Below are 27,095 nucleotides of genomic sequence, written 5' to 3' on the forward strand. Positions count from 1 at the left end.
ATAAAAGATTGTGTTCTATAATCCAGAAATATTATTCCTAAAGCTCCTCTTAAACAGGCAGAATGGCAACAGCTTTACTGACTGTTCTCCAGCTCAGGCAAACCCTGCTTTCTGGTGGTCCATCATGCAGTCAGTCCTGAATGTAAATATCCTGCAGCTCTCACAGCCCCTGGAGGCCGTGACACTATTGAAGGGGAGGAAAAGGAAGGAAGTTTTCCTAGTACTGCTTGTACAAAAGAAAGACTCTGGCACCGATGAGGTTTAAGAAATCATGTGTTGTTACCTGGGCAGGCAGAGAAAGGAAAACGCAAAAGAAGCGGGGAGCAATATGCAAACCATAGCATTGCAGCTGAAATTCTTAACTCTGAGTTTTACAGCCTAAAGCCCCACTTGTTTAGAGGAAAATTTGTATTCAGGATGGAGCAGCTGCTCCAGAAAATTTCTGTGGCAAAAAACCTTAGTGAATGCCCGGTATAACCCAGTTTTTTATCAAGTGATGTGCCAGTAGGGTCAGCACACAGCACAGGCTGTTTGCTTTACTGTACCCAGGTGTATCATTGTAGGCAAGTGTGTAGGGTCCTTACATCACTGCAGTGCACTTCAGCATCTTTCGCAATTAATCTGCCTCCTGTGCTGTCCCTCATGGTGCAACACTCCTGAGTGAGACATTTGCGTGCTCAGCTGGTGCCAAGGACAGATTCCTCTTTCGGGCTGAGATCACTGACTCCTGTTTGCTGTGTCGAAAGGCAAAAACACTGTGTGCTCTTAGATGAACTGGGTCAGGGAGGGAGGGGCACAACCTGATGGATGCAATCTGAAATTAGCTCCCCTTTCCCTGCCCCTGGCCTGTGCAGTCTGGCAGGGAGCTGGCCCTTGCAGTGATCACAGCAGTGCCAAAAAGCAGCTAGAGATGAGCAGGGCAGAGGTCAGCTCCTTCCCTGGGAGTGTGGGAGTTTGGCAGAGCTACCGAAAGCAGTCTGAGCTAAAGGATCCCTCCCTCATCCGAAGCAGACCCCCTTAGCCAAAGGGGAAGCACCAGAAAGGTGAATTAAAAGAAACATCAGCCAACAGACAGGATGCTGTTTCAGTGGATTCTGCCAAGTCTGTCAAAGATAAATTGTTCCTTGCAGCAAGGATGGAAACAAGGTCATTCATAAAAGAGTAATGGATGTCTGGCTGGTGACAGCCCTCCACAGGGCTGATGTGGCTGCCTCCCGCAAAGGGAACAGGCAGCAGCCTATGGCTGTCTCCAAGGAGCTCCAAGGGTCTGGGAGATGGTGAACAAGCTTCGACCCTTCTGCATTTAGTATGCAAACTGCATGTTGCCTTTTTCTTTGTTCCTCCAAATGTCTTCTAATGTAATTAGAAAGTTGCTCTTCCAAAAGCCTTTTGGCTAGGAAGGGAAAAAGCAGGCTATAATTCATTTATAAGATGTTCTTGGAGCCATGTAATTGCTGTGCACTGGCTGGATGGAGTGGGAGCTTCCCAAGGGGCCACATCTTGGTATTCCCAGAGAAACCAGAGAGAAATAAAGGCAGAGCTGACGTTGAACATGAAGGACTGAAATGCAGGGTGGAACTGAGGAAGGGAGGATGAGAAAGGAGGATTTTAATCTGATGCGGGTTCCAGCCCCAGAGATATGTCATAAGTGCTGGAGCTGGGGGGGAGGAAGGGAGAGCATGGGGGAAGAAACCTGGGTGGTGTCACTGGCACGCTGTTGTTTGCACTTGCCAGGTTCATGGTGGGTCCTCTCGATTATAACCTCAATGGAACAATGTGCAGAGGAGCGCTCACATTGCTACATTACTAGTGTTGATTTTTTTTTCATCTGGCTTAATTTTTTAAAAATTATTTTCTTGGCTTTGAACTTAATTTTGCTTAAAACGATGACTTTGTTACACTGTTTGGTGGGGAAGTTGGAGGAAGTGCAAAATGCAGGATCTGGTCTAGTGAGGAGCAACCTGAAATGCCTGTGTAACCTCACCTCCTCCCTCCAGTTTGTGCTGTACCTGCAGGGGTTGAACCCCCCACTCCATCTGGGTTTTAGTCTATGACATCTTGCCCTGTGAGCTCTTCCACATCTTCACTGTTTGTATTCCCCTTGTCATGTCAGCATTTGATCAAACTTTTCCTCCCATTTTCTTTTTTAGGGTGTTCCGTAATCTCATTTCAGCTCCTAGCAAGGCAACGGGTGATCTCATCAGCAATATGTCCAGGCAGCTGCCAAAAAAATAAAATAAAGGAGAGACTGGACATACATAATTTAAGATTTTTCGTAAGAGCTGTAACAGGGTTTTTCCAAGTGCCTGATGCAGAGCCTGAAACAGGGCGGTCCCTAAATAGTGGTGAAATGCCAATGGCAGTTGTGTTCCAGGAGCAAAACCACTGGACAGGGCAGAGAACACAGCAGATGGACAAGAACCAGCAAAAGGCAGTTTACTGGCATATTCACTTTCATTTCCAGGAACTGAAGTAACACATTTTCTTTTCTTGCTTCATAGGCATGAGTTTGGATATTTTTTTTTTTTTTTAAAGCTATACCTTTTAAGCAAAATTCTATTAGTGAAGCAGAATTGATAGAAGCAATGCTTTTCTTCCTCTCCTTAAGCTTAAATTTGGTAAAATTTCATGTAAGATGTAATCTTTTTCAAGCTGTTTCAGCTGTATCATGCAATGAAAACAGTCATAGAAAAAATTATAAATCAAAATAAGGTGCAATGAGCTGTGTAATTTTCCCCTCCTACATACTGTTGTGTTGGAAGAGGCACAGTTTCACGGAAACTTTTGTAAGGCCATTAATTTTCTACTGGTACTTATTCACTATCTTTTGTCATTCCAAGACTAAGCTGTGGATTCATATTTGATGAGCCCATTTAGACTTCAAATGCTTCACAGGCACTTTTTTCCTTCCCTTTTATATTTTTTTTTATGTGAACAAGATCCTTTGGTCCAGCTGTCACAGCAGGCAAGTGCTGTTTACATGAGGGTTTGGATTTTTTTAGTCCATATTTTTTCAAATAAAGAGACAAAGCACGTAACTTCCAGCTCTGCAAGCCTGGGGAAGAAGACAAAAGTCAAGTCACCTCCTGCATTGTTGCCATTTTTGTTAAGCCACTTCAGGGTCAGTTGCTGGCCTTGATTATATTTCTGTCATCCTGTTGTCTAACTTAGGGTAGTGCTGATTTAAAGAAGGAGGCTTGGCCATGCAGCTGCCACCTTAATCACCAAGTAAAGTCCAGCTCCTTTTCCAGAGCAGGTTGCTCTCTGTCCTGGTTTCTCACTTCTTTATGGACTATTTGTGTGGCTTTCCCCCTCTTTGAAGCAAATAGCCAGGTTTTAAATGCAGGGCATTGAATCCCATGAGTAAGGAGATGCTATTCTGAGGCACAGTCCTCCTGTAGAAGAGGAACATACTGAAAATACAATGTTTTTATTCCCCCCTTTTCTTTTTCCAAGAGGAATTTGGGCAGAATAGATTAACTGCTCCACAGGAAGCTGCCTGCATTTTTGGTCGACCTCTTCAATTGGCCATAGTGTAATTAGAGGACTTCTGATGGAGAATCACATTATTGTCCATCTAATTTCTTTTAAGTAACCAGCATTAAGAGGGATATTAAAAGAAGGTGATGTTTAAACTTTAATGAAACTTGCTCAAACAAGCATATTAAATATGTCCTTATGGTGTTTTCTAATGGATATTTTTCTCCCCATACTGTAGCTAATGGTATTTTTCCTCTTTATCCTCAGGGATTTTTCTGTTTTGCTCTGGCCTTCTGTGGATTGATCCCAGCTGCCTGCTGGAGATACACACACAGCACGGAGGTAAGTGTTGGCTGCTAGGAAATACCACCAGCATCTCGTCAGAGATTTTTTTTTTTTGTAGCAACTATTTCTCCCGTAAAAGGGACATCTGTTAGTAATTAAGCCATCCATGCTGAGGTCTGTCAGATCCAGGCTCTGTCTTATCTGCCCTTTACAAGAACAGGGCCACCTTCATTAGCTGCCTCTTCAATGGGTTCATCTGAAGGGAGAAGCCATGGAAACCCTCATGCAGGGCAAGCTCTTTGTCCTGAAGGCAAAACAAAATGCAAGTCTCATTTTAAATAGCTTTGGTTTTTTTGTTTTGGTTTTGTATTTTGTTTTTTTTTTCCAGGGCATGTTTGTTTTGCTTTGTTTTAAATGACATACTTGACTTCAGAAAAGTAATTTCCAGATGGTTCTAATTCCTGCAAATGTCAATTGGGAGCCTCTATTCAAAGGCAATGGCAGGCTGTGGTTGTTCAGGTTGTCTCTGGCAATGACCAGGAGAAACACCCAGGAGATGTGTTTATTAACTGGCAGCAGTGCTACAGGAAAAACAATAGAGTGAAAAATGGTATTTGGGGTCGCTATCATGCTGGACCAGAAAGAGAAGGTTGGAGGAGTTTGAATTTGGAAGAAAGTTGGGCTTTGAGTTGTTAACCCAGAGCTTGCTGGTGCTGTGGTAGATGGGTGATGTGGGAGGTGCAAGGTGCTGGGAAAGCTGAGTTGAGAAATGCAGAGATGCTAAAGGATTTGTGCACCACAGTGGGTAACCATAACCTGGGAATGGGATGCCCCTGGGGCCAGGATATTTGGCTGCTGGGGAAGGCAGAAATTGACCTCAGTAATTAGTAGCCTAAAGAATTTTATACTTATTTTAACCTTTTCCAAATCTGATATAATTTGCTTTTTGCATATTTATTCCTCTTCCCATTCAGAGGGATTTGTTGCTATTAGGTCTTTGTGAATCCCCCTTTTTGCATCCCTGCATTCAAAAAATATGAATTTTAACTCGGGAGTACAAAATAATCATTACATCTTTCTTTTGAAAGCAGAACACTGATGTTTTAGGCAAGAACTTAAACTATCTGACAGTAACTCAAATAAGTGTTTGGGGCTTTGATAGATGTTTCAGGCAGTGGGTCAGTCCCTGTCTCCATTTTGCTCCTCCCCAGTCCCAGTCCTGTGCCATAACCTGCAATGTTCCAGGCAGCAACGAAGATGTGAGTGATGGGAAACATCATCCCAGTGGATTAGGGATTGGTGCGGCCACCTCATCTCTTTGGATTACAGATACTGTGGGGGACCAAAGACCGGTGTGTCAGAAGGCTGGCTGTGAGACTTCCTCCTGTGATGGAGGAGCACAGCTGCTTCAATATCCTGGAGACTCAACCCGTACTAGGATTGTTGTGATTGCCTTTCCCAAGGACAAGGAACCCTGTCCCATAATCGTTCAGTGTGTTGTGCATAAATTAAAATCCAGCCCTCCTGAAAGCAGAAGTCAAGGTTAAGGTGAGGGATAAGGTCCTGCTTCTCTAGAAAGTTTTTCCAGAACTGACCAGAAGCCACAGTAGTTGAAAATCCTTTGAAATGTGCAGGTGGCTATGCTGGATCAGACTACAGTTGTTGGCCAAGGTAGCAGAATAAAAACCCAGCAAGTGCAAAGCAGTGCTTTTTCAGATGACAACAGCTTGTGGCTTGGGTGCCTGCCAGTGGCACCTGCTGGTGCCTCTGCCTTTAGTGGTCTCAGTGGATTTTTCCTCTGTGAATTTGTCCAACTGCTTTGGAAATGTCAGGGTAAGTGCTGATGGCACAACAGCATCTTTTATCTATACGCTTAACTGTCTGAAGCAGATTCAATCAGAGCTGAGACATCCGTGAAAAAGAGTATTTCCACAGCCTCTGTGGTTTTTTTCTCATTGGCAAAACCACCAGAATTTATTACATTCAAACTAACAATTTAATGTGGAAATGATTTTGTTTTCATGACCAACACAGAAGGGAGGCTTTGAGCACACTTTCCTCCTTCTTCTGCAGAAGGTAAATGATAGATTGATGCAAGAGCTGTAAAGCCAGTAAAGGAGAAATGGCTCCAGAAACTGTCCCCGGTTGGTCTTGTGAAACTCTGTTATCCAAAGAGACTATTTAGTTAAAATTTAATCCAAATAGGGAGAGTAGGGCATAAAAAGTCTGGAGGAAAAAGCTGTATACTGGGTTAATACAGGGATGTGCCATTCAAAAAATACTTTGCTCAAAATATTTAAAGGAGAATTACTTTGTGTATCTTTTAATCACTACATCTGTTTTGACTTTGAATTATTTTTATGGGATTTTTTGCCCTGAGTGCCCTGCCCACAAATGCCCCTATGGTTATGGTTAGCTTTGGTAATTGGTTGGGTTTCTGTAAGCAAAACAGCAAAGCAACTTCCACCAGGCAAAATGAAGGGTTTCTGTAAAAGGTTTACTTTCTGGCTGAAGAAAACCAGCAGTGTTTCTGACAGCAGAAAAAATGAAATACCATTAGAGACCATCTTGGGTTTCTCTGCTTCCTAAAATGCAAAGAGAAGCAGGGAATATAAATGAGGGAAGATTTAATTAGAAGTGTCACTTACAAAACATATGGAAATTTGGTTTTGATTGAAAAGTAACCTGTCTCACCAGAGAAAGAAATGCAGATGACAGAGGGAAATGCAGATGTGACTGTCCCTCCAGGACAGAAAGGCAGGTAGTGCAGTGGTACAGAAAATTGAATGAAGCCGGAGGAAGACTCCTGAAGTCTCATTATAGAGCTGTTTGTTTGTCTGACTTTCTCAAAATAAAGAACCAAATTAAAGCAGGTGTCCTCTGCTGCCTACTGCATGTCAGTGCTTTCAGAAATAGTTAATTCTGGTAATCTGGGGGAAAAAAATCAAACTCGTTCAAGCTGGTGGGTGTCTTGTGAGCCTGATGGGATGTAGACAGCTATCAAGAAAGGAACAGAATTGGGGGATGTAAAATTAAATATGGATGAATATGCCCATTACATGTGCCTGAATCACTGACCCTGACAGCACCAAGGGGCTGCTTCCTCCCCCTTCATGTTTAAAACAAAGATTTTTTCCATGCAAAATACATTGACTTTTCAGTGAAATTCTGGACAGAAAATTAGCCTGTTCAGTTTGGAAATGCCAGCTGGAAGCTGTTGGTGGTAGATCCCATCCTCTTTCTCCCCATGAGCAAGGTGACAAACGAACACAGGCAGCACTGAAAGAAGAGCCTTCCCTTCCCTCTGCAAGCCAGAGTTTGGGAGGTCTTCCCTAAACAATCCATGGCATGTGCTTCAGTGGTTTACTCCTTTTGATTAAAAAAAAAAAAAAGGAAAAAGAAAATCTACATTTTCTTCATAAAGCAGACCCCTCTTACAGAAAATTGTCTGAAACAGAAAATCCCAATATTCAGTTGAAAAATTGTTTTGATGGTTATTATCAAGACAAAATAGATAGAAACATTGTTTGAACATGATGAAAGTGAGATGCCCTTTCTGCCTTTGCAGCTCTTTCAGAGCCCTGTTTACAGTACTTCCAGAGAAGCTGGATAGGGAAAAAGGAAGAGTTATTTGTAAATATTTGATATTCTCAGACCTGGCACTGTAAACAAAATGTGAATCTTTTAATTTCCCATTCTTTTCTGCTTTTGTGGCCTTCTGTAGCTTCTGAACATACTCTTTCATACAGATGCCAAATGTTTTAATTTTGAGTTATCTGCATTCCGATAGACTCGATGTCACCATAACCTTTATTCTTGAAATAATGTATGCCAGACATGTAGCAGTCATGAACCTGAGATTTACCATGCTTTATCCAAAAAGGTTGCATTGCAATTACTCCTCTTCTCAGTGAGAGATGTGGTCTAGGTAGGAAAGTGTTGCAAACTCGCCTGAGGAAGGACAGTGGTGGTGCAATCAAAGCAAAGGAGAGACCACTGCACATGGGAGGGCAGAGAGAACGACCTCTATGCAAGTGTCTTTGATGGAACAGCTGTGGTAACCACAGAAATTAAGAGGTTTTCAGATGGTTTTTAGCCACATTAGGAAGTCCTGGTTCCTGAAGCTGAAGAGCTGAGTCTTGTTTTCCACAGCTATTTTAAGGCAGTTCCTTTCCCACAAACCACTGTCTAAGTGAGGTCTCTCAGTCATTCACAGTGTGGCTGAAAGCAGCTAGGACCTGGGATGCAGAGAGGGACATAGGAGGGACATGCCACATCTGGCACAGCTGGTGGAAGGCTGCTGCTTCCTCCTCCACAACTTCACTTCTCTCCTCACCCATTAACTGCAGCTTTACAAACTTGTCTGAGCCTGGAGCAAAGATGTACTTGCAGCTGCCATAAAGAAGACTTGGTACCCTTACTGACCAACACAAAAATAGAATCACAGAATCAGTAAGGTTGGAAAAGACCTCCAAGATCATTGAATCCAACCTTTGACCAATCAACAAGAGGCTCTAAGTGCCTCATCCAGTCATTTCTTGAACACCTCCAGGGGCAGTGACTCCACCACCTTCCTGGGCAGCCTGTTCCAATGCCTGACCACCCTTTCAATGAAGAAATTCTTCCTCATGTGCAGCCTGAACCTTCCCTGGAACAGCTTGAGACTATGTCCTCTTGTCCTGTCACTAGTTGCCTGAGAGAAGAGACTGATGATCCCCACCTGGCTACAACCTCCTTCCAGGTAGTTGTAGAGAGTGTTAGGGTCACCTCTGAGCCTCCTTTTCTGCAGTCTAAACAACCCCAGCTCCCTCAGCTGCTCCTCACTGGACTTACTCTCCAGAACCTTCACCAGCTTCATTGCCCTTCTCTGGATTCTCTCCAGCACCTCAATGTCTTTCTTGTAGTGAGGGGCCCAGAACCAGATACAGAACTCAAGGTGTGGCCTCACCAATACCGTGTGAAGAGACAATCACTTCCCTTGTTCCAGTGGCCACACTATTTTTGATACAGGGCAGGATGACGTTGGCCTTCTTGTCCACATGGGCACACTGCTTGCTCATGTTGAGCTCTCCACCAGCACCCCCAGGCCTTTTTTTCCCATGGGGCCCTTTCCAACCACTATTCCCCAAGCCTACAGCACTCCACGAGGTTGTTGACCTCACTTTACCAAAGTGCAGGACCCAGCACTTTGCCTTGTTGAACCTGAGGTTTGGGGTTTTGCTCTGGGCCCTGCTGTGAAAGAGGCCAGAGGAGTTTTTATACCATGTCATCTTCTGCTGTTCCCATTCCCTGCAGCAGCTGAGCTGGTCCTTCCATCAGCCTTGTGGCACCAGCCCTGTAAGCCAGTTAGGATGGAAGGGTGGGTGGGTGACAGTTAAGCCACTGTAACATGAAAAAAGTTTTGCAACAAGAATGAGCATTTTAATTACAGAGATTGTTCACAAATAAAAGCGTAAAATGCATTAAATTATGATTTAACTCGGGAAATTTTTAAACTGGTGCAAATAGTTGCCCATATTTCAGGCATAAGGGCCTGATTCCCCATGTCCTTTGGATGAAGAGATTGCTTGGATTTGCACTGACTGCAATGGTATGGTGATCTCTTAGTTATCAAGTGGTTTCTCATGTTTCTGGGTGATTTCAAAAGAAGGTTTAACCTGTGGCTTTTGGCTCCATGTGAGTGGGAAGGCATTAGCCCCTTTGTGTTGCACTACTTGAACTCAAAGAATAAATGCGAGGATTTAGGTTTTTATGGGCAGGGAACATAAGCCATCCATGTACACCTTTATTGTCCTGCAGTGTTGCTCTGCTTCATCCAAAGGAACCTGTTTGCTCTCCCCTCCTGGATCTGAGAAGTTTAAACAGAGATTTTTATGCTTTGTTAGCAAGCAAGGTGGTACCTTTTGGGATGGTGATTTTCTAGGCCCAGGATGAACAGCTGGAATTAACAGTTGCAGCTTTTAAATAACAAACACTGCCACACCAGGGGCTTGCTCTTAAACAGAGCAGCTTCCCTCATCCTTTCCCTGCATGTGGGACCAGCGCTGGTTTTCTTATCTCTGTCCCAATCAGTACTTTTGCAAAAAGCACTGTCCGGGTCTCCAAGAGGCAAATACTCTCTTTGCATGCGTAAAATCAACACATGTATTTCTTGTTTCTGCAGTTATGCAAGGAATGACCGAGCACTTCCCAGTTAATTTCTTAAGTGGGGCTGTAGAGGTCCTTCCAGTGGCAAACCAAGTCTGTGGCTTTTCCAGGGTGTGTTTGTGCCTATCATCGCTGCCTCTGGTGTATGTTGGGGTGAAGTCTTGCAGGGTCTGGTCTGTCTCATTTGTGGACAATAATTAAATGCAGTCTGAAGTCCTAGAGATTTTAATGGGACTTAAACACAAGCTGAAGTTGTGTTAATGTGCTTTGTGAAACCAGACCTGAAGCATACAGATAATTTCCTTTTGGTTTTTGATTCAGTGGGGCTGGATCAGGATTGTAGCTGCTCACAGGGGTCTTTCGAGAACACTTAAAAAGTTAGTGGTTTAGCTGTGAGAACATTGTGAATAATCTGATGTGCTCCTTGCTCTTGCTGTTTATCTACCAGGCACAATCACTTTAAGGTAAGGACCAAGCTTTCCCACTCTCTGAACTCCATGGGAAAAACAAAAGAGGAGGGAAACCCCTCCCTCTTCCTTAACGTTTTTAAATATTGTGACTCTTTCCCAGTGTTTATGTTCTCATCACACAGTAACAGCCCACTCCCCACAGCGAGACACTGGTCTCCTTTGTCTGAGCCTCCACACAGGCATTTACACTCACGGGTTCTATAATTTATTGCTGCCCTGACGCTGAACCCACACGGCCCCATTTCTGCCGCTCTCCATGGCAGAGCATTAGCTGGAGCTCCCGCCTACAGCAGCGCCAGCCACGGTACCTGAGGCTGCTTGAATGGTTGCCATCCCACCTTCATGCACCTGTGGGATGCTCACTGCAGCAGGACAGCCACCACCAGCTCAGAGGTTGCCCTGGGGCTGGCTCTGTTGCTGATACAACCTAAAAACCTAATTAAAAAAACCAAGGAGACTTTGATACACTGAGGCTGGTGGCATGCACAAGGAGTGCAGCCCCAGATCTGGAGGATTTAGGGAAAAAAACTGTGTTGATGTTGATTAAGTTCCCATCCAGGTTTTCTGTGCTTCCTTATAAAGCATCTGGTGCTCTGCCACAGACACAAGGCAATGCTCCTGGTTGCATCCAGAGTAGCACAGAGGTGGCCTCGGCAGTTTATGGCTTAGTTGAGCATGAGGCTCTGATGTCCCCCTGCCCACTGGCCAAAAGGGATGTATAGCACCCATACAGTTAGATTCTTGCTGTTCTTTTTGGGATGTGGAGAGAGACAATGAGGAGGAGGTGGGGAAGAGCTCAGCACTTTCACATGTTTTAAGTGTTTTGTGCAAGGACTTGATCGAAGCACTGGGTCTGGAGAGAAATAGCTTTGTAAGGCTCTGCTTTTCCTGAGTTGTTTGTTCCACAGTGGTTTTTGGTCTCTCTTCTTCTCTGTATTTCCTCAGTGATTGTCCAAAGGATGGTCAGGGTTTGTCTGATCCTCTGGCAATACCAGAAAGTGAGTGAGAGTGCATATGTCTTCTCCGCCCCACCCCATATGTGTATAAATAGATATAAAACCTGAATCTATATACAGATTTGGGAAAAAAACAAAACAAAACAAAACAGGTGGGAACCATTTGGCTAAAAGCCTCACTGACCACTGTCAGTCAGAGGGGGAGCAGTACCTTCTTACCTTCTGCCATTTTCCATGGAGGGCCTCAAAGGCTGCTCTGATTTGCAGTGCTGGCTGGATTTCTGCATCTGGGAATGACTGGCTGGAGGAAGGCTGGAGAGGAGGAGAGCTAATATGCAATAAAGGAAATAAAAAATTGCAGCAAGCTGTAATGACTGTGTGTAGACAGGCAACAAGGGCTTGGTTGAGCATGGTCAGGGGAGCTCGTCCTACCATGTGCTCGATCCATGTGGTGGGAGTTGCTCTGCAACCTGGCTAAAGAACCCAGCCTGGCTTTCTCTCTCCTGTTTCACTGAAGTTGCAGCATTGCTTTGCCCAAACCCAAGCTGTTGCCTCTGCCTCCTCCCTATTTCTGACATGCTGTGAACACGTGCACTTCTGCACACCAGGGAGGAAAGGAAAGGCAGAGACAACAAGATGCAGAAGTGTTTTTCTTACTGGAACAAGGAAGGATTTTGAGTGAGTTAACCACTTTATTCCAGTTTCACATCTTAACTGACTAACTTGCAGTTCATAGTTAAGTGGGGCAGTCTGCGGTAGCCACCACTGCAGGGACACTTCTGAGTGATGCCAGTGAGTACATCATTCTTGGAGGCACTGAAAGAACGTGAAGTGCTGAGATTGCAGATTCTTCTGAGGCTGCACTGCATTGATTGGTTTGGTTACTCAAAGGCACAAGGACCCACAGGAGCAGAGGATCCTCGTCCTGGTTCCCATGCTTGTCTTCCTCCTCTGCCGCATCATGAGCATTCCTGTTTATCAGAAAGGAGGAAAGTGGCCTTGTCTCTGAGATAATTCTGACAGCTCCTTTCGGTATTATTGTCCTTGAGCTGTCTTCCTTCTTGGCCATGTCAAGACTGTTCCTGTTTATCAGAAGGGAGGAAGGTGGGCTTGTCTTTGAGACAATCCTTACATCTCCTTTCACTATATTCTCCTTGATCTTCTGCTTTGTAGAGGGATTTTTGGCCAACAACAGTTGCAAAAATGGTTCACGGGGTTTCAGATCTTTGTTCTTGGCACAAGTCTGCATTAGTTTCCATCTGAGCAATACTCTCAGGTTGCCTAGGCAGGGGTATTCATTGGCAGCAGGATGGGGATTCATTGGTACCTTTGACTTGCAAAGGGATTGGGAACTGAAGGTGGACCTTCTTGTCTTTTGTTTCTGTTCCAAATCCAGTTACAGGTACAAATTATCCTTGATAAATAACCTAAGTAAAAAATGTCAGTTTTCCTCTTAAAGGAGGTAAGATTGAAATTTGCTTTAGTTTTTAATAGCCAAGGGTAAGAACATTAATGGCTTAGAGTACATGTCTTCCTGCACCATAAATTCTGCTTCTTGGGGGATAAAGGATGTAAAGGATGATAAACAATGTCAAAATTTCTTTTTTCTTTAAGTGAAAAATGCTACTTATTGAGTCAGCTGGAATCAGCTGCATCAATCTCGGTGGTGATTTTCCATTTGTTATATCCAGCAACCCATCGATATCATCCCTAAATGAATATTTCATTAAGGAATGCGGATAGAAGTGGGAGGCAGCAATTATTTAACTAATTTAGAGCTGGAACATTTCACGCAGCTTCTTCCAGGAAAAGAATTACTGTGAGGTGTGACCTCCATATCACTTAACCTGGAGATTTTTCTTAAGCCCAGCTGATGCTTTATCTTCAGCTCTTGGTGTTTCTTACTGATGAGCATTGCAGGTGCAGTCTCCTTCCAAGGGAGAGCTTGTCCAGCAGAACTCCTCCAGCAGTGGGTCACAACGTGTCACTAGGAACAGGAAAACACACTTGACCATAATGATAGTTATGTGTGGGAGGAGGAGTGTAAGACCTTTCAAAATGAAGCCCAAATGGACTTTCTCTTCTCCAGCTGTATTGGTCCATTACATGCTAAGTACTCTTTAAGGGGTAGGACATGGGTGTTTGTCTTAAAGCATGTTATTAACAATATCAGAGTAAGCACTCAAAAGGTATCCTTAACCATGAGAAAAAGCATCCTGATTACTTTTAGTATTCTTTTTTCTCCAACACAGAAAAAGAAAATTGTCTTGAGGCAATGGAATCAAAGTTGCCCATCATTGGAGTGTGCAATGGAATCTGTTGAGGATGGCAATTGAGGATAGAAAGCAGTGCTGCAGTCTAGATCTTCACTGTGTTAGGTCCTGGATCAAAGGAAAATATAGGGATGAACTTGCGTCTGCTGGATGAATCAATGTTGCAAATAAGGATAGGTCATGAAACCACCTGGTGACTGTCTCACGCTTTCAGGTTTTATTTTTTACATCATCAGGCATGCTTGAGTTAGCACAACATTTTGGGCTAGATAGATGCTGCCATGCATCACCGGTGTTTCAGAGCTTGGCTGCAGCTCTGAGTATAAACATAACCCCATTCCAGGCAGCAAAGTGCAATGTTTTGAACTTTTAAGTCTTCTCTTATTAAACCAGACCTCTCATACACTGTCTTCTGCAGAGAAGGAAACAGACAATGATAAATACTGAGATTTAGTACTTTTATATACCTACCTCTGGAATATTTACATGAGAAAACAAACAACTGTATTGTATGAAAAGAGCAGCTTTTCCCTCCAAAAGCAAATGATCCTAGCAAAAATCAAAAAGATGATGTGGAGGAACTACAAGAAGTTCGCTCTTTAAGAAATGGTTTTATAGTTTGATATTCCCTTACTAGGATCTGAATAGCAAATTCAGATAATGTCTGGATGTAAATGCTAGATATAATTGCTAGACAGAAATGCTGAGAATGACTAATCAGCAAATTGTACTCTTAGGCTTGACCAGACACACATTCTTAGAGGAAGTTATTGCTATTACATATTTTTCATTTAGTCCCTTGTGTTTTCAGGTTTTGGAGGCTACTTGACAAAATGAAAATAAAAAAAATAATAGATAACTGAGAAGTCAGCTCACAAGCAAGCTCAGAAATGGTGCAATTGAAGTCTTTAGTAGTCATTATGTACTTGGAGATTACCATCATCATCACCATCACTGTAGCTGAACCGGCTGTGAAATGGTGACTGCTTGCGGTTTCTTCCATTATTGTTTCCAACAACTGGATTACTTTTCTGTCATAGTTTTGTTATGGACATCTTGTTCCTCCAAATTCTTTCCTATCCACTCTCATCCTTCAAACACTCTCAGTCTCAATGTTGGACATCGTTGTATGGTACCTGAGATAATAAGGAGGGTGCAAACATGCACCACTGTATCAGGCAGTACCTCTCCTGATCAAACTGATCCTTTCAGGGTTTTGTGCAGCTGACAGGAGCTCATCAGCAGCTGTCAACATCTGGGCAGAAATCCTGCCCTCCTCACAGGTTACTCAGTGCAGCATGACCACCAGAGAGGCTGCAGAGGAGGACATCAGCCGTGGTTGGTGAGGTTTATTATCAGCACAAAGTACAAATGAACACTGACTTTCCTGCACAGTGAATTGGTTCTGGTGGCATGGTCAGAGACTACTTTGCTGCAGGGGAGCCTGTGATGGTCTTTGTAGTTGAAACATCACTGGTCAAAGTCTCATCTTACCTTGGTTTAAGTTGAATATAATTGTAGAGTCAGCAGCAAGACCCAGCCCAAAACTCACTGTAGTGAACACAACTTTTTTTGATATTTTTCACAAGGTTTTGGGGAATGTGCCCAACCAAGGCAGAGGACTTAAAACTACCTGTCCAAACATTTTCTGTCCCAGACTTCAAGAGACCTTTAGAAGTAGTTAAACTTCTGGATAGCTTTTAACCCTTGAACTCTTGCTTGAACCTAGCAGCTAGTTTGCTTGAACCCTTTTTTAACTTTTTTTTAAAGTCATCCAAATTTAGGTCTTTTGGAGGAAAGCTTAGCATCCTGAGCCTAATGATAAATATTAAAAGGCAGAAATTGTACATGCAGCACTGTTACTTTGCCAAAACCCATATGTATGTTGTCACAGCACAAAACACTTTTTATTCCTGAATCTTAGACTGGGGTTGTGATATTCAAAAGGTAGTAATCTCTTGGGTTAAGAAGCCAGCTGCTCTGTTCTTCCTTCCTCCACAAGAGGAGGTCAAAAGATTATTCTTTCTTCATTTTTCTTAATCCAATTCTTCAGTGGAAATGGACGATCTTATTATTGAATCCATTAATCTAATTGCAGCTGCTGGAAAGCTGCTTCATGGCCTCAAGAAGTTAGTAAAGCTTGGATGTTTTCCTTTGTATTGGGTTTTAAGGTTTGCTCAGGGGAAGGTTGATGCAGAAGCCTGCAAGAGATCTTGTCTTACTGCTGCAGTCATTCCACTTGATGCACTCTGAAACACAGAGGGGACAAAATGAACATCCTCCCTCCATACCTGTGTGGAACAGCTTTTCTGCGGAGGATTTTTCTGCGGAGGATTTTTTCCTTGGCTCAGAAGACTGAGGTGCAAAGCCTCACTGAGGGGTGGCTCTGTTCCTGGAGTGCCCATCCTTCACTGTGCAGGCACCAGCTATGCCTGTCTCACCCACGGATTTTCCCTCCTGAAAGCCAAACACTGCATGCAGGCCCACTCAGATCAGTGTTCCTGAAGAAGTAAGGGAGAAGGAAAGGAAGAAATAAGGTTTTGACTGCAGGCAGTGAAGGCAATTGTCATATTTTTTTCCCTTTGACACTCGAGCGGGAGTTGGCTGGGATCTGTCAAGCTGCAAGTTCTCACACGTTTGGTAAATATTTAGGGTCTGACTCACCACTGAATCACTCCTGTTATTTTTTTGGCTCTGTTTGGAAAAACTGCTCTGTCACTGGGATAACACCAGCCCTCTGAGGTCCTCTCGACTTTGTATTTTAGCATCTCTTGGTTGTGTGTGCCTGTCCTCACAGCCCTCTCATCAGGACAGGGAGATGGCATTACCCCTGCCTGCTAGAGGGACTCAGAGGAACACTGGTCACAGGTACCTGAGTTCTTGTCTGACACTAAATCCCAAACTAGCTAAAAGCTCCATCGATCAGCTGGTGAGGCCCCAGCATGATGCTGAAGGGTCCACGCACGGCAGAAGGTCTTACACCTGCAGTGCCACCGCCTCTCTCATGGGACTCACCATGTCATAGCTGCCCCTTCGTGCGTGGTGGGTCATACACCAGCTCCCGCTGCTGTGGGGTTCATTTAATAGCTGCACTGCTTGTATTGCTGTACCTGGGAGAGCTTCTGGGGGAATGCAAGAAGAGCATAATTCCCTCCAGAGACGACTGTGATCAGTGTTCTGCATGCTCAGATCTCTGCTTTCATTGCAGGTGGAAGACAGCATGATGGATGTGTATGATTTTGTGTACGAGGAGGTGAGGAGGAACACCTCCAGCTTCAGGAGGCACGAGTTGACTGCCATCCACAAAGCAGTAAGTTGTCTTTCAGCTGCAGCAGAAAACCTTGCCCTGGGATATCTTCACAATAGTTTTGGCAGGCTGGGGCTGACACCTGTGTTTTGCCTTGTGGGTGCTGCAATGCCATTTTCCCTGAGGAACCAGGTCCTCCAGCATGCTGTGGAGTCTGCTCCTCCCTTCCTATTCTTACTTTCACAGCTCTGACCAACCAGATTATCCACAGGAGGAAAGGGTCATCTATCAGAGCATCACTGTGGTGCAAGATCTACAAAACTTTCACACTGCAGCTGATACATGTATTGTCTGTCTCAGCCTGCCCTATGCCCTGCTCCCTGTCTGTGGTAAAAAAATGTGGGTGTACACCTGGTCAAGTAGAGAGGAGGGGCAGGAATCCTACATAGTCTAGCAGTAGTATTTGGAGTTGGTTATCTCTATTTACCCTTGAGCCTGTGGCTGAGGAGTACTGGAGGCTACATGGCCTTTTACAGATCTGTTAACTGCTATCAAGCTCGCAAAAACCACCGCCCAGGAAGTTGTTGGCGTAGGGGCTTTCTCTGTAGCTCAGTAGGTGTGCAAGGGTGGTTACCCAGAGCACAGTGAGGATGCTTGCCCTTGAAGCCAAAGGCGATGAGTGAGGATGTCCCCCATGGTGAGAAACTCATGAGTCCCTGCTGAGTACAGGAGATGCCGCCTCCCTTGCACAGCAGGGCTTGTTTGGGTAGTGAGTTCATGGTACACAGCAAGTCTGGATGGGAAGGTCAGCTCTGCTTGCCTGTTTTCAGACACCTCCCACACAACTCCCTTTGTCTTTCTGTGTTTTCTTAAATCATCGTAACAAGTACTTTCCGAAGCTACTTCTATCCATGCTTCTCAGAATGCAGAGGAGGGCAGATGTTTCTCATTGCAGCAATGGTGGTGGCCCTCAGAGCCATGACCAGGCATGGAGGTGCTTGCCCTCAGGGTTGTGGAGCAGCACACCCAGAGTCTCATTTGACAAGGAGAACCAGGGAGAAACAGGCTTTGGCAGTTGTTCATTTTAGACTCTTTAATTGATGAAGAAACAGTTCTTCTACTCCATAGACAGTGCACCTTGGCTATAGGAAACCAGCTCCACAGTGGGTGTTGCTGGGGATCCCCCCAGCCCATAACAATCACTGGAAACATGAGTCTATGTATCCCTGGGTTTTCCAAAGCAGCCACTGCGAGCTTTGGTTGTGACCATGGAGGGAGGGCTTGGCCCCAGTCCCAGGCAGCAGTCCTGAAAGAGCATGAGCAAGACTGGGGCCAAATCCACCCACTTCCTCTGAATTTAGCTGCAGCTGTTGTTTCCATACCTACGTGCTTTGTTCCTTGCTGCCCTAGCTGGGTAGCCCTGCCTTGGGCAACAGGGAGGAATGGTGGCCCATTGCTGACACCTTCTGCTGCAGCAGCTGATGGTGAGGGGAGAGCCCTGGCAGCTGATTGGCAAGACTTCTCACTCTCTTCCAGTTCCTGTGCTGTGGGAAGCACTCTCCTTTTGGGGACACAACCAATGTTGAGCACAAGACATGCCCACCTGGCCAGGTGCACGATGCGGGACAGGTAAGGTAAAAGTTTCTCCCTCCCCACAGGGGGGTTGTGCCTCTACTTGCTATCTGTCAAAACCTCACTGCAGTTAAAGTGTTAATGAGAATTGTGGCTTTTCCATGGTTTGGGGTTGAAATGGGTTAGGGTTTGTTTTGTTGTGGTTTTGCTCTTTCAATAACAACACGACGCAGCACTGGAGTGCTGCATCCAGCTCTGGGGTCCCCAGCACAGGAAGGACATCAGCCTCTTGAGTCGAGTCCAGAGCAGACCACCAAGATGATTAGAGGGATGAAACACCTCTGCTACAAGGAAAGGCTGAGAGAATTGTGTTTGTTCAGCCCTGGGAAAGAGGCAGCTTAGGGGTGACCTAACTGTGGCCTTCCAGTACCTGAAGGGAGCCTACAAGAAAGATTGAGAGAGACTTTTTAGAAGAGCATGTAGTGATAGGACAGGGGGGAATGGCTTCAAACTGAGAGTAGGTTTAGATTAAATATTAGGAAAAAATTTGTTTACTGTGAGGGTGGTGAGGCACTGGAAAAAGTTGTTCAGAGAGGTTGTGGATGCCCCGTCCCTGGAAGTGTTCAAGGCTAGGCCTAGATGAAGCTCTGAGAAACCTGGTCTAGTGAAAGGTGTCCCTGACCATGGCAGGAAGGTTGGAACTAGATGATCTTTAGTGTCCCTTCCAGCCCAAACCATTCTATGACTGTATGATTCTGTGAATTAGGAAGAGGAGCCTCGGTGGGGTGCGTCATACACTCGCAGATACAGTTTCCTTTGCAGTTCTAGAAAGCTTTAAAAATGCTTGTGTTTGCAGCTTGTCACTTCCCTCCAGCCTCCTCTTCATCTCCAGTGCACACAGATAGTGTGAGGTATCATGGGCGCGTGTCTGAGGGCAAAAAAACTCTTTGGCTTTTCCAAATTGACACTAGTTTCTGAGGCTTAAAATGTGTTCTACTAACAGCCAATGTGGAATTTCATGTTATTCCTTTTTCCCGGGGCATTAAATAGTTATTCAAATGAGAAACTCGTGAAGCAGGATGATGATACCCAGCAGTAGCTTCATCAAGTACACTACATTCATCCTCTTTTGCAGTATCTCAGTGAGGCTGCAGGAGAAGCCACCAGTATGAGATTGTTCTGCACTGAAGCTGCAATCTCGACTCCATACTCTCTGAGTGAACCTATTTTACAATTATTTTTCTTCCAATGGAGTAGCCAAATAATAGTAGCTGAAGTATCTAATGCCACCAGCATCAGTATATGCTGTCTCTAGGAAAACTAAAAGTATGTTGCTACAGCAATACAATTACATTGTTGTCAGATGAAGATGTCAGGCTCTAACGGGACACTGTGATGTGCGGGCACGTATCAGCCCGCAGGGCAGTGTTTCAAAGCACTCCCTCCGGGAACGTCACATCTCCAGACGGGGTCAAACTCAGCTCAAAGAGCAGGAAGGGAGAGCAGAACAAAGCTGGGCACCGTATGGGTGACTCCATTCCTCCTGCCTAGTTGTTTGTGTTTCCCTTGCCTGGGAGCTGGGGAAGTGGGTGGGAGAATGTGCTTTGTAACACAGGAAACCAGAGTTTAGTGGCTGCGCTACATTCACTCCTGGCTTTGGGCACTCTTACCTCGCTCTGCAAATTGCTTCATCAAGGGCAGACTCTTGCATTTCTGAAATGGGTCTCTTGGCTAACACCTCTTGGATTTTTGTGGGGTCACTGGCATGCTTAAGACTAATGTATACTAATGCTTGCAGCACCTTGCAAGATTGAGCTGTTCGTGAGTAACCTTGGGGAATGCATTTAGCATCACAATGTGCTCTGCTTTTCCATCTTTCCATTTCTCTCTTTTCATTTTCCAGTGGGTGAAAAGAAAAAAGCTTTTTCATGACCACACTTACAGACACATCCCCCACAGTCCAAAATGCATCACATCAAGAAAATCATAGGCATGTTGTAGTAATAGAAAATGTACCACAGGTGTTTGTCTTCCCAAGCTGCAATAGCAGCAGTAGAAAAAGGGAGAGATACCCAGCTGTGCAATGCTGTGCCTCTCTCTTGCCCCCCTCTCTGGGGTTGTGGCAAGTGGTGTTGGAGGTCCGAAACTACCTACTAAGCTGCTGGTGTGCTGCAAGGTGTGTCTCTCTCTTCCCAGGACTGCCTACGAGAGATCCAGGACTTTCTGAAGAAGCACATGGACTTGGTCTTCTCACTCCTGGGCATCGCCATTGGCTTCACGGTAACACTGTCTGTCCTTTTGCATTTTGGCCCCTGAAAGGCAGGCCCCAGTGGAGCAAGCTATCCTAATTTACCCCCAAAAATCAAAGATTTTGGGTGATTCTGGAGACCAGCAGCAGAGAAACAAGCAGTTGTGGACTCCACTATGGAAAGGGCGAGGACATCTCTTGGCCAGGCTAATCAGTGGAGTGGTTTTCCTGCAGGAATAGGCTCATCGCACAGTTTTTCTGCCCAAATGAGGCATGGCAGCTGAGACTGGGGAGCAGGATGCAGCAGCAGTTGCATTTCATCCACTCAGGCTTGCCTGTGTATCTTCTCACATGAGTGAGGGGCCATGTCACCTGGCTGGGGGCTTGTGGATCAGGTAGGAAGCCAGCAGCAGGGGTAGAAAAGGAGATGCAGTAAAAGCTCTATATTTTAGGAAACTTGCTGTTTACTAGCTCAGCCTGGGAAGTCGCTTGGTGCAGCTAGTGCTGGAAGGTCCTGAAAGCTACTGAGCACCAGCAGTGGAGCTGGAGAGCTGGGCAGAAAGGGAAGGTCTCTTTTAATAATGACTGCTAACAAACCCACTAGGGTTCATCTCAGGCAGTGAGATGAATCATGGGCTTGTAAGGAGCAGGATGCAAAGGAAAGGAGCAGAGCATGTTGTCTGGGCTCCCAGGTTCTGTCTTTGAAGGAGAATCTTGCATAGGAGGGGTTAAATAATCTTTGCAGGATGGCTTGTTTATAAAGGATGTGCACTGAATTTCTGCATGTTATTTGAAGGAGGACAAAAGGAAAAATGAAATGCTGCAAGAGGGGCATGTCTTTCAGCGATGGGGGAGCTCACTGGCTGCATGGGAGCAGTCTCTCTGGAGCTGGAGAGGATCACTAATTAAAGACAGCCTGCTTTTATGTCCACCCACTGCTTGGCAGAGGTGTATCACTGTGTACCACTGTAATTACGCAAGCACTCTGTGTGTGTGGTGTTGCACACCAGAAAAGAGAATGTGGCTGGAGACTCATTTCTTCACCATGAAGGGCAGTTTGGTCTGCTGTGATATCTGCATGCTAATCCCCAGATGGGATGACCTTTCCTGACTGAAAGTGTATTTGAAGATCGTTTTATTCCTTGTGTCCACCTTGGCGCAATTATGGGTTAGAAGATTCCTGTCCACCTAAAAAAACCCCAGAGGAACAAACACTTTTTAATTTTATACTGCTAGCAGTAACTTAAGCAAACCATCAGGCATTGCTTTGGAGCTATAAATGTAAAGTCACATGTGAATATTTGGTGTCACTTTCCAATTTTTCTCAGCTATAGGGAAAATTTCACTGCAGCTATATTCAGATAAAAGCAGGAGCATTTTTGTTATATGTATCCTTTTTTCACAGCTTGATGCCATAACCAGATAAGGCGGCTGTCTTTGAAGCTTGTGCTAGAGGAAACTTCACTGCACGGTTAACTATTGTGATGGCAGGATGCAAAGGAAGCACGTGAAGAGGGCTATAGCTGCTCTGATGTCACTGTCCCTCATCCAACAGTGCACACATGTTCCCAGATCAAGCTGCAAGCAAAGGCACTTGCACATTAGGGCATACTTTAGGAAAGAGTATGTTGTTAAAGCCCTCATTATCCTTCCCACAGAAGCCTTACCTTTGATATGTTGCCTGTGTAAATCCTGGTGTGTGATATATCGGGCAGAATATCACAATAGAGAGGAAGCACACTGTCCTCTGTATTCGTAACTATACAGGTGTGTGAGGTGGGGTTTGTAGTTGGTTTAGGTGTTTGTTTGTTTGTTTTGTTGGTTTTTTTACTCCAAACAACATGTGTGTGGGGTTTTTTTCCCCTCATGGTATCTTTACAAAAGGCTATTATTATGAGAGAGATACATTTGTTTGCACAGAGGAATGTTGTATGGCAGGAATTTGAAATCTGAATTTCCTGGTTTCATCTTATTTCTTGGTATGAGGGCTGGGTTTGAGCTACGCTGTGCTAATTCGAATCAGATGTTTTAACTACATGCTGCCTTTTTTTTTTTTTTTCTTCTCCCATGTCAGAATTGGTGTTCACCACTTCACTGAAAAATAGCTCTCTAAAGAAAAATGTGACACCCTGATACATAATTCAGAAGTGCCAAATGGCCAAATGCAACATCTATGATTGCTTATTTGCCCAGATGGAGGATCATAATCAGTTATACACTTAGTTGTATGCCTGTCTCTTTATTTCATTTTAGGTTTATGGGATGATCCTAACTTCATTCCTCTGGTTCTCCATCCACTTCAGCAGCAATCTGGACCGGAAAGGCAAATATATCCTGCGAGAGAGGTAGAAACCTGATGCCTGGGCATCCCTACCAGGTAGATCCAGCTCTTGGCACAGGAAAATATTTGAATTCACCCACAAAATCCCCTGAGGAAGGTGTTGCAGGGGTTGGGTGGTGGGACATGTGTCACATGTTTCCCTTTCTTGCACTACTAGCTGTCCTGCATTTCCAAGCTGGCCAGAGGGGATGATGCTCTGAGTAGAAGTCCCACATCTTTGCCTCAAACAGACAAGGCACCTGGGCTCGGAGATGCAGATTCCCTTGCCGGGAGATGTAGGGGCTGTAGCTCCACAAGTAGGAAATGAAGATCCCCTAGAACAAAAATGGAGAGAGAAGACCAGCAAAAATGACGGTCATCTGAGCAATTTCCTGTGACCCCCAAAGATGCAATGTTTCTAGGAAGATGGTTTTGGATCGCAGCCCAGGATCAATCTTGTGCAATCGGTAAACAAATGGACACAAAGTGTGTCATCACTGATGGGAAATTTGCTCTTCCAGCCTGGTCACTCACAAGGATTGACTTTGGACACATTTCTGATCACGCTGGAGTATGTAGGCATCCAGTGATGGTCAGTTGTTTTTCCCCTATTTTCAGACGTTGCCAGAGATCAGAAAGAAAATCAGAAAGTAGTGCATGAGCTTTGAAACAATTGACCAGCACAAGGACACATTCCTGTGTTGTTCTTCCTTAATAATGCAATATAACATTATTTTTTAATTCTTGATTTAGTCAACCTCCTCGAGCTTGATGACACACTGATTTCACAGGGGCTTGTTCAGCTTCCAGCCCCAGCTCTGTTTTATTTGGCTTCCCTAACCCACCGCGCTGCTGTGTGCCAAAGGACTTCGATATTACACATACACGCAGAAGTTTAAATCTATAAGAGAACAGGACTGATCTCCAGCCAGGTCAAAAGCTACAAAGTCCAACTCCACATCCCCTTTGCACCACTCTTATCAATAATAAACAGAACTTAAAAAAGGCTGTCAGTCTGCCTGAAAGAAAAGGCTCCCTGTCGTGCTTTGCCCGCATGAGGAGGCAGAGCTGCTTCTGAGCTGAAACCCATCATTGCAATGGATGTAGCACCTGCTGTAAGTTCTATGGCTGCATGAAATGTCTGTTGATCCAACAGTAGTTTTTACTCCTCTTCTATGTAGTGGCTTTTAGCTGTGAAAAACGATAAGTAGCAATTGTGTATGAGATAAACATGGAAACCCCTCATGCTGCTGCCGCCCAGGCAGGGGCTACTACACAGGCAAGAACAGCAGGACATCCTACAGCACTTGGCTGGCATTTTAACATGACTGCAAATACCTTGTGTTAGAAAAAATTGCACTGTGAAGGAGTGAGGACAGGCTATTGCTTCTCAGCCCAATCCCTTGGGACGAGTGGAGCTTCACCATTGACTTCAGTGGAAGCAGGATCCAGTTCACACTGCTCCAGTGTAGTACTCAAGCTACCTCCTGACAGTCGCCACCACACCTAAGTCTGGCAGGGATTTAGGGGTGATATGCACTTGACAGCACACTAACTTTCTAGTGGTGAGAAAATATTCTCTTGTATATGTACTATCATGTATCTTCTCTGGAAAGAGACAATCTCCCTTGTGAGCTCGAACTGCTACTGTCCAGGCCACTGCTATTGTTATTCCTCAGGCCAGCTGGCAGCTCATGTGACTCATGGTTGCTTAAATAAAGATGAATTTCTTGGGAAAGCTGTCATTCCTTCTCTCTTTCTGCCACATATGAGGCTGTCTGCATTGCTTGGTGGTTTGCATGGTGGAGGGCACTCAGTAATTTTTTCGGTGCTGGGAAGAGATATTCCCCAGGCAGCTGGTGCTTGCCTGTCCCAGCTGTATGCTGGAGGAGAGGATGGTGTTGGTCCTTTGGAGGAAAAGCAGCAGCTCATCCACCTCATCCTACCCTTGGCCAGATGAAGGGGCACCAGGCAGGTACCTGTCAGGGAGTAATTCAACCAGAGGGAGGAAAAAAGCTTAAGGATATGTTTAAGCTATAAAGATCAGAGTATTTATGTGGAAGAAATCTCTATGATTTCACTTTTTTAAAGACTACGTAGTCAGGTCTTGCCCACTGCACTGCATTGGCCATTTAACTGCTGATATTCTGCCATATCAAAAAACATCGCAGATGAACAAATTGGTGGAGTCAATGTTATTGATGTGGGTTACCTGCTCAAGCCTCATCTGATAGAAAAGATCTCTGTTAAAGCTTCACCACCAGTATTGCTAAAGCTTGAGGTACTCCACCTTCCCAGATCAGTTTTTAATGTAAGGGGATAGGACAGGAGTAGCATATATATGATGGCCATTGGCTCTCTCATGAGCTTTATTCCCATTTCACTGGAGTTCCCCTGCAAGGAGGAGCACCTTCAATGAGCAGGTGACAGAGCCATGCCCAGCTGGACAGGCTCTTCTCCCAGAGCTAGTGTTGTATGTAGCAGCAGGGACTCCTGCCACCCTGCAATGGCATCCTGCTGTAATTTTCAGCAGCAGAAAAGCAGGTATGTTCAGCTCCTTGAATTTTAGAGACCCACTACAGAAATGTGCAGCGTTAACTTTTTTTTTCACAGTTGTAGAAGTGGCAGCACGCAGAGATGGCTGGATGGAACCTGCGAGGTGGGTGAGTGTTAAACAGTATTTTTACACCTCTGCCCACAAAATGTCCCTGTCCTACAATGAATGTTCTTACACTTACTAGTCCTTAGTTTGCTGCTCGCTGGGGATGAAATACAGCTCTTGTGCAACCAGAGCAAAACCCCTGGAACTTATTTTTAAGCAGTGCCAAGATTTACACAGTGTTGAGAAGAGCAAGAGAGAGATTTTGCTGGGAGAAGAGCATGGAGCTGAGCATTGGAAATGCAAGCTGGCAGCCAGGCTAGGAAACACCTGCAGAGCAGTGAACCTTCCTGGGGCTTGCTCTGGCGGAAGCTGTTTGTTATAAAGCATGTCAACACACACTCTGATAAGAAAGAAATCCCATTTATGTAGGCATATGCAGGAGAAAAAAAAAAAGTACAGAAAGAAGGCACAAAGTTAAATATTAATTGTGAATTGGCTTCAGCTAATTGTCAGTTAAGCTGCAGCAATTATCAGTTATTTCCACTAAGGTCATCTGAGCAATTGCGGTTTGGCCTCCTTATGAGTATGTGTTTTTGTGAGCTTTTACTTTAGACAACCTTTTACTTTAGGCAACCCTCCAGCTCTATCTCAGGACTCTATATCAGAAGAGGGAGCAACCTAAGGCCAGGTTGCTCTGGCCTGTGGGGGCACCCATAAACCTGCAGGGCTACCTATAAACCTATGGGGCCAGGGAGCATCAGTCCGTGGCAGCAGCAAGAAGCCTTTTGTGCTGCTCTCCACCCTTCACTGCCCCTGCACTGCTCAGGTCCTGCTCTGCCAACATGAACATCAAATTCCCCTGAGGCCTTCTGTGGGGCTTGCCACGTGCTCCTGGGTAGCCTGACCATAGCTTGCTTATGAGGTAGAGGCGCTTTCCCAGCACCTGCTCTGACAGCAGTGCATGATGCTTTTTCAATGCATTGCTCAGGCAGAGCTGCAGGTGGGCAGTGTGCAGCTTTGCACAGCAGCCAAGGATGACTGGGGCTTCTGCAAATAAAGGTTTTCAGTATTCATAAAAAAAACCCAAGGAGTTCAGAGCACTTGTGAAAAGCACGGGTTAAGCAATATACTCTTTCTAGAGGGATTCAGTGGTGAGAGTGAGAATCTTTCAGCCTCGTGATGTGCTGTCTCAGCTACAAAATGGTTTGCTATTTCCTGCTCTATTGACTGTGTGTCTGCCAGTTCCCACTGTCCTCAAAATACAACTTCCTCATGCAACAGCCCCTTTGCTGTGCAGCTTGGATTCATGCCTGCAGCAAGCTCCTAGAGGAGACACTGCTGAGCAAGTCCTTCCAAAACCTTAGAAGGTGGCAAATTTGCGTGGATCTTTGTATGCTGGGGGCGGTAAGGAAGACATCTCCTGCCAAGGTAAAGCTGTGTTTATGAGCTGCAGACACACGAGATATTTTTGGAAGTAATAGTTAATAGACATATG

At 44.9% G+C, this 27,095-nt stretch overlaps 1 protein-coding gene across 1 annotated transcript in view; it reads left to right on the forward strand.

Annotated features, from left to right (window-relative positions):
• The window catches only part of TSPAN32 (tetraspanin 32), a 41,557-nt gene extending 16,790 nt beyond the window's left edge, over positions 1-24,767 (forward strand). The window contains exons 6-11 of the mRNA XM_050336705.1: positions 3,748-3,822; positions 16,820-16,921; positions 18,395-18,487; positions 20,627-20,710; positions 22,932-23,023; positions 23,177-24,767. Of these exons, the coding sequence (XP_050192662.1) occupies positions 3,748-3,822; positions 16,820-16,921; positions 18,395-18,487; positions 20,627-20,710; positions 22,932-23,023; positions 23,177-23,219 (489 nt within the window). The 3' untranslated portion in view covers positions 23,220-24,767. The remainder of the gene's footprint in view (positions 1-3,747; positions 3,823-16,819; positions 16,922-18,394; positions 18,488-20,626; positions 20,711-22,931; positions 23,024-23,176) is intronic.
• The last annotated feature ends 2,328 nt before the right edge of the window (positions 24,768-27,095 follow it).

The sequence above is a fragment of the Myiozetetes cayanensis genome, unplaced genomic scaffold (assembly GCF_022539395.1).
Source record: "Myiozetetes cayanensis isolate MyiCay16 unplaced genomic scaffold, myiCay2020 scf6-25, whole genome shotgun sequence".
In the NCBI taxonomy this organism is placed as follows: Eukaryota; Metazoa; Chordata; class Aves; order Passeriformes; family Tyrannidae; genus Myiozetetes; species Myiozetetes cayanensis.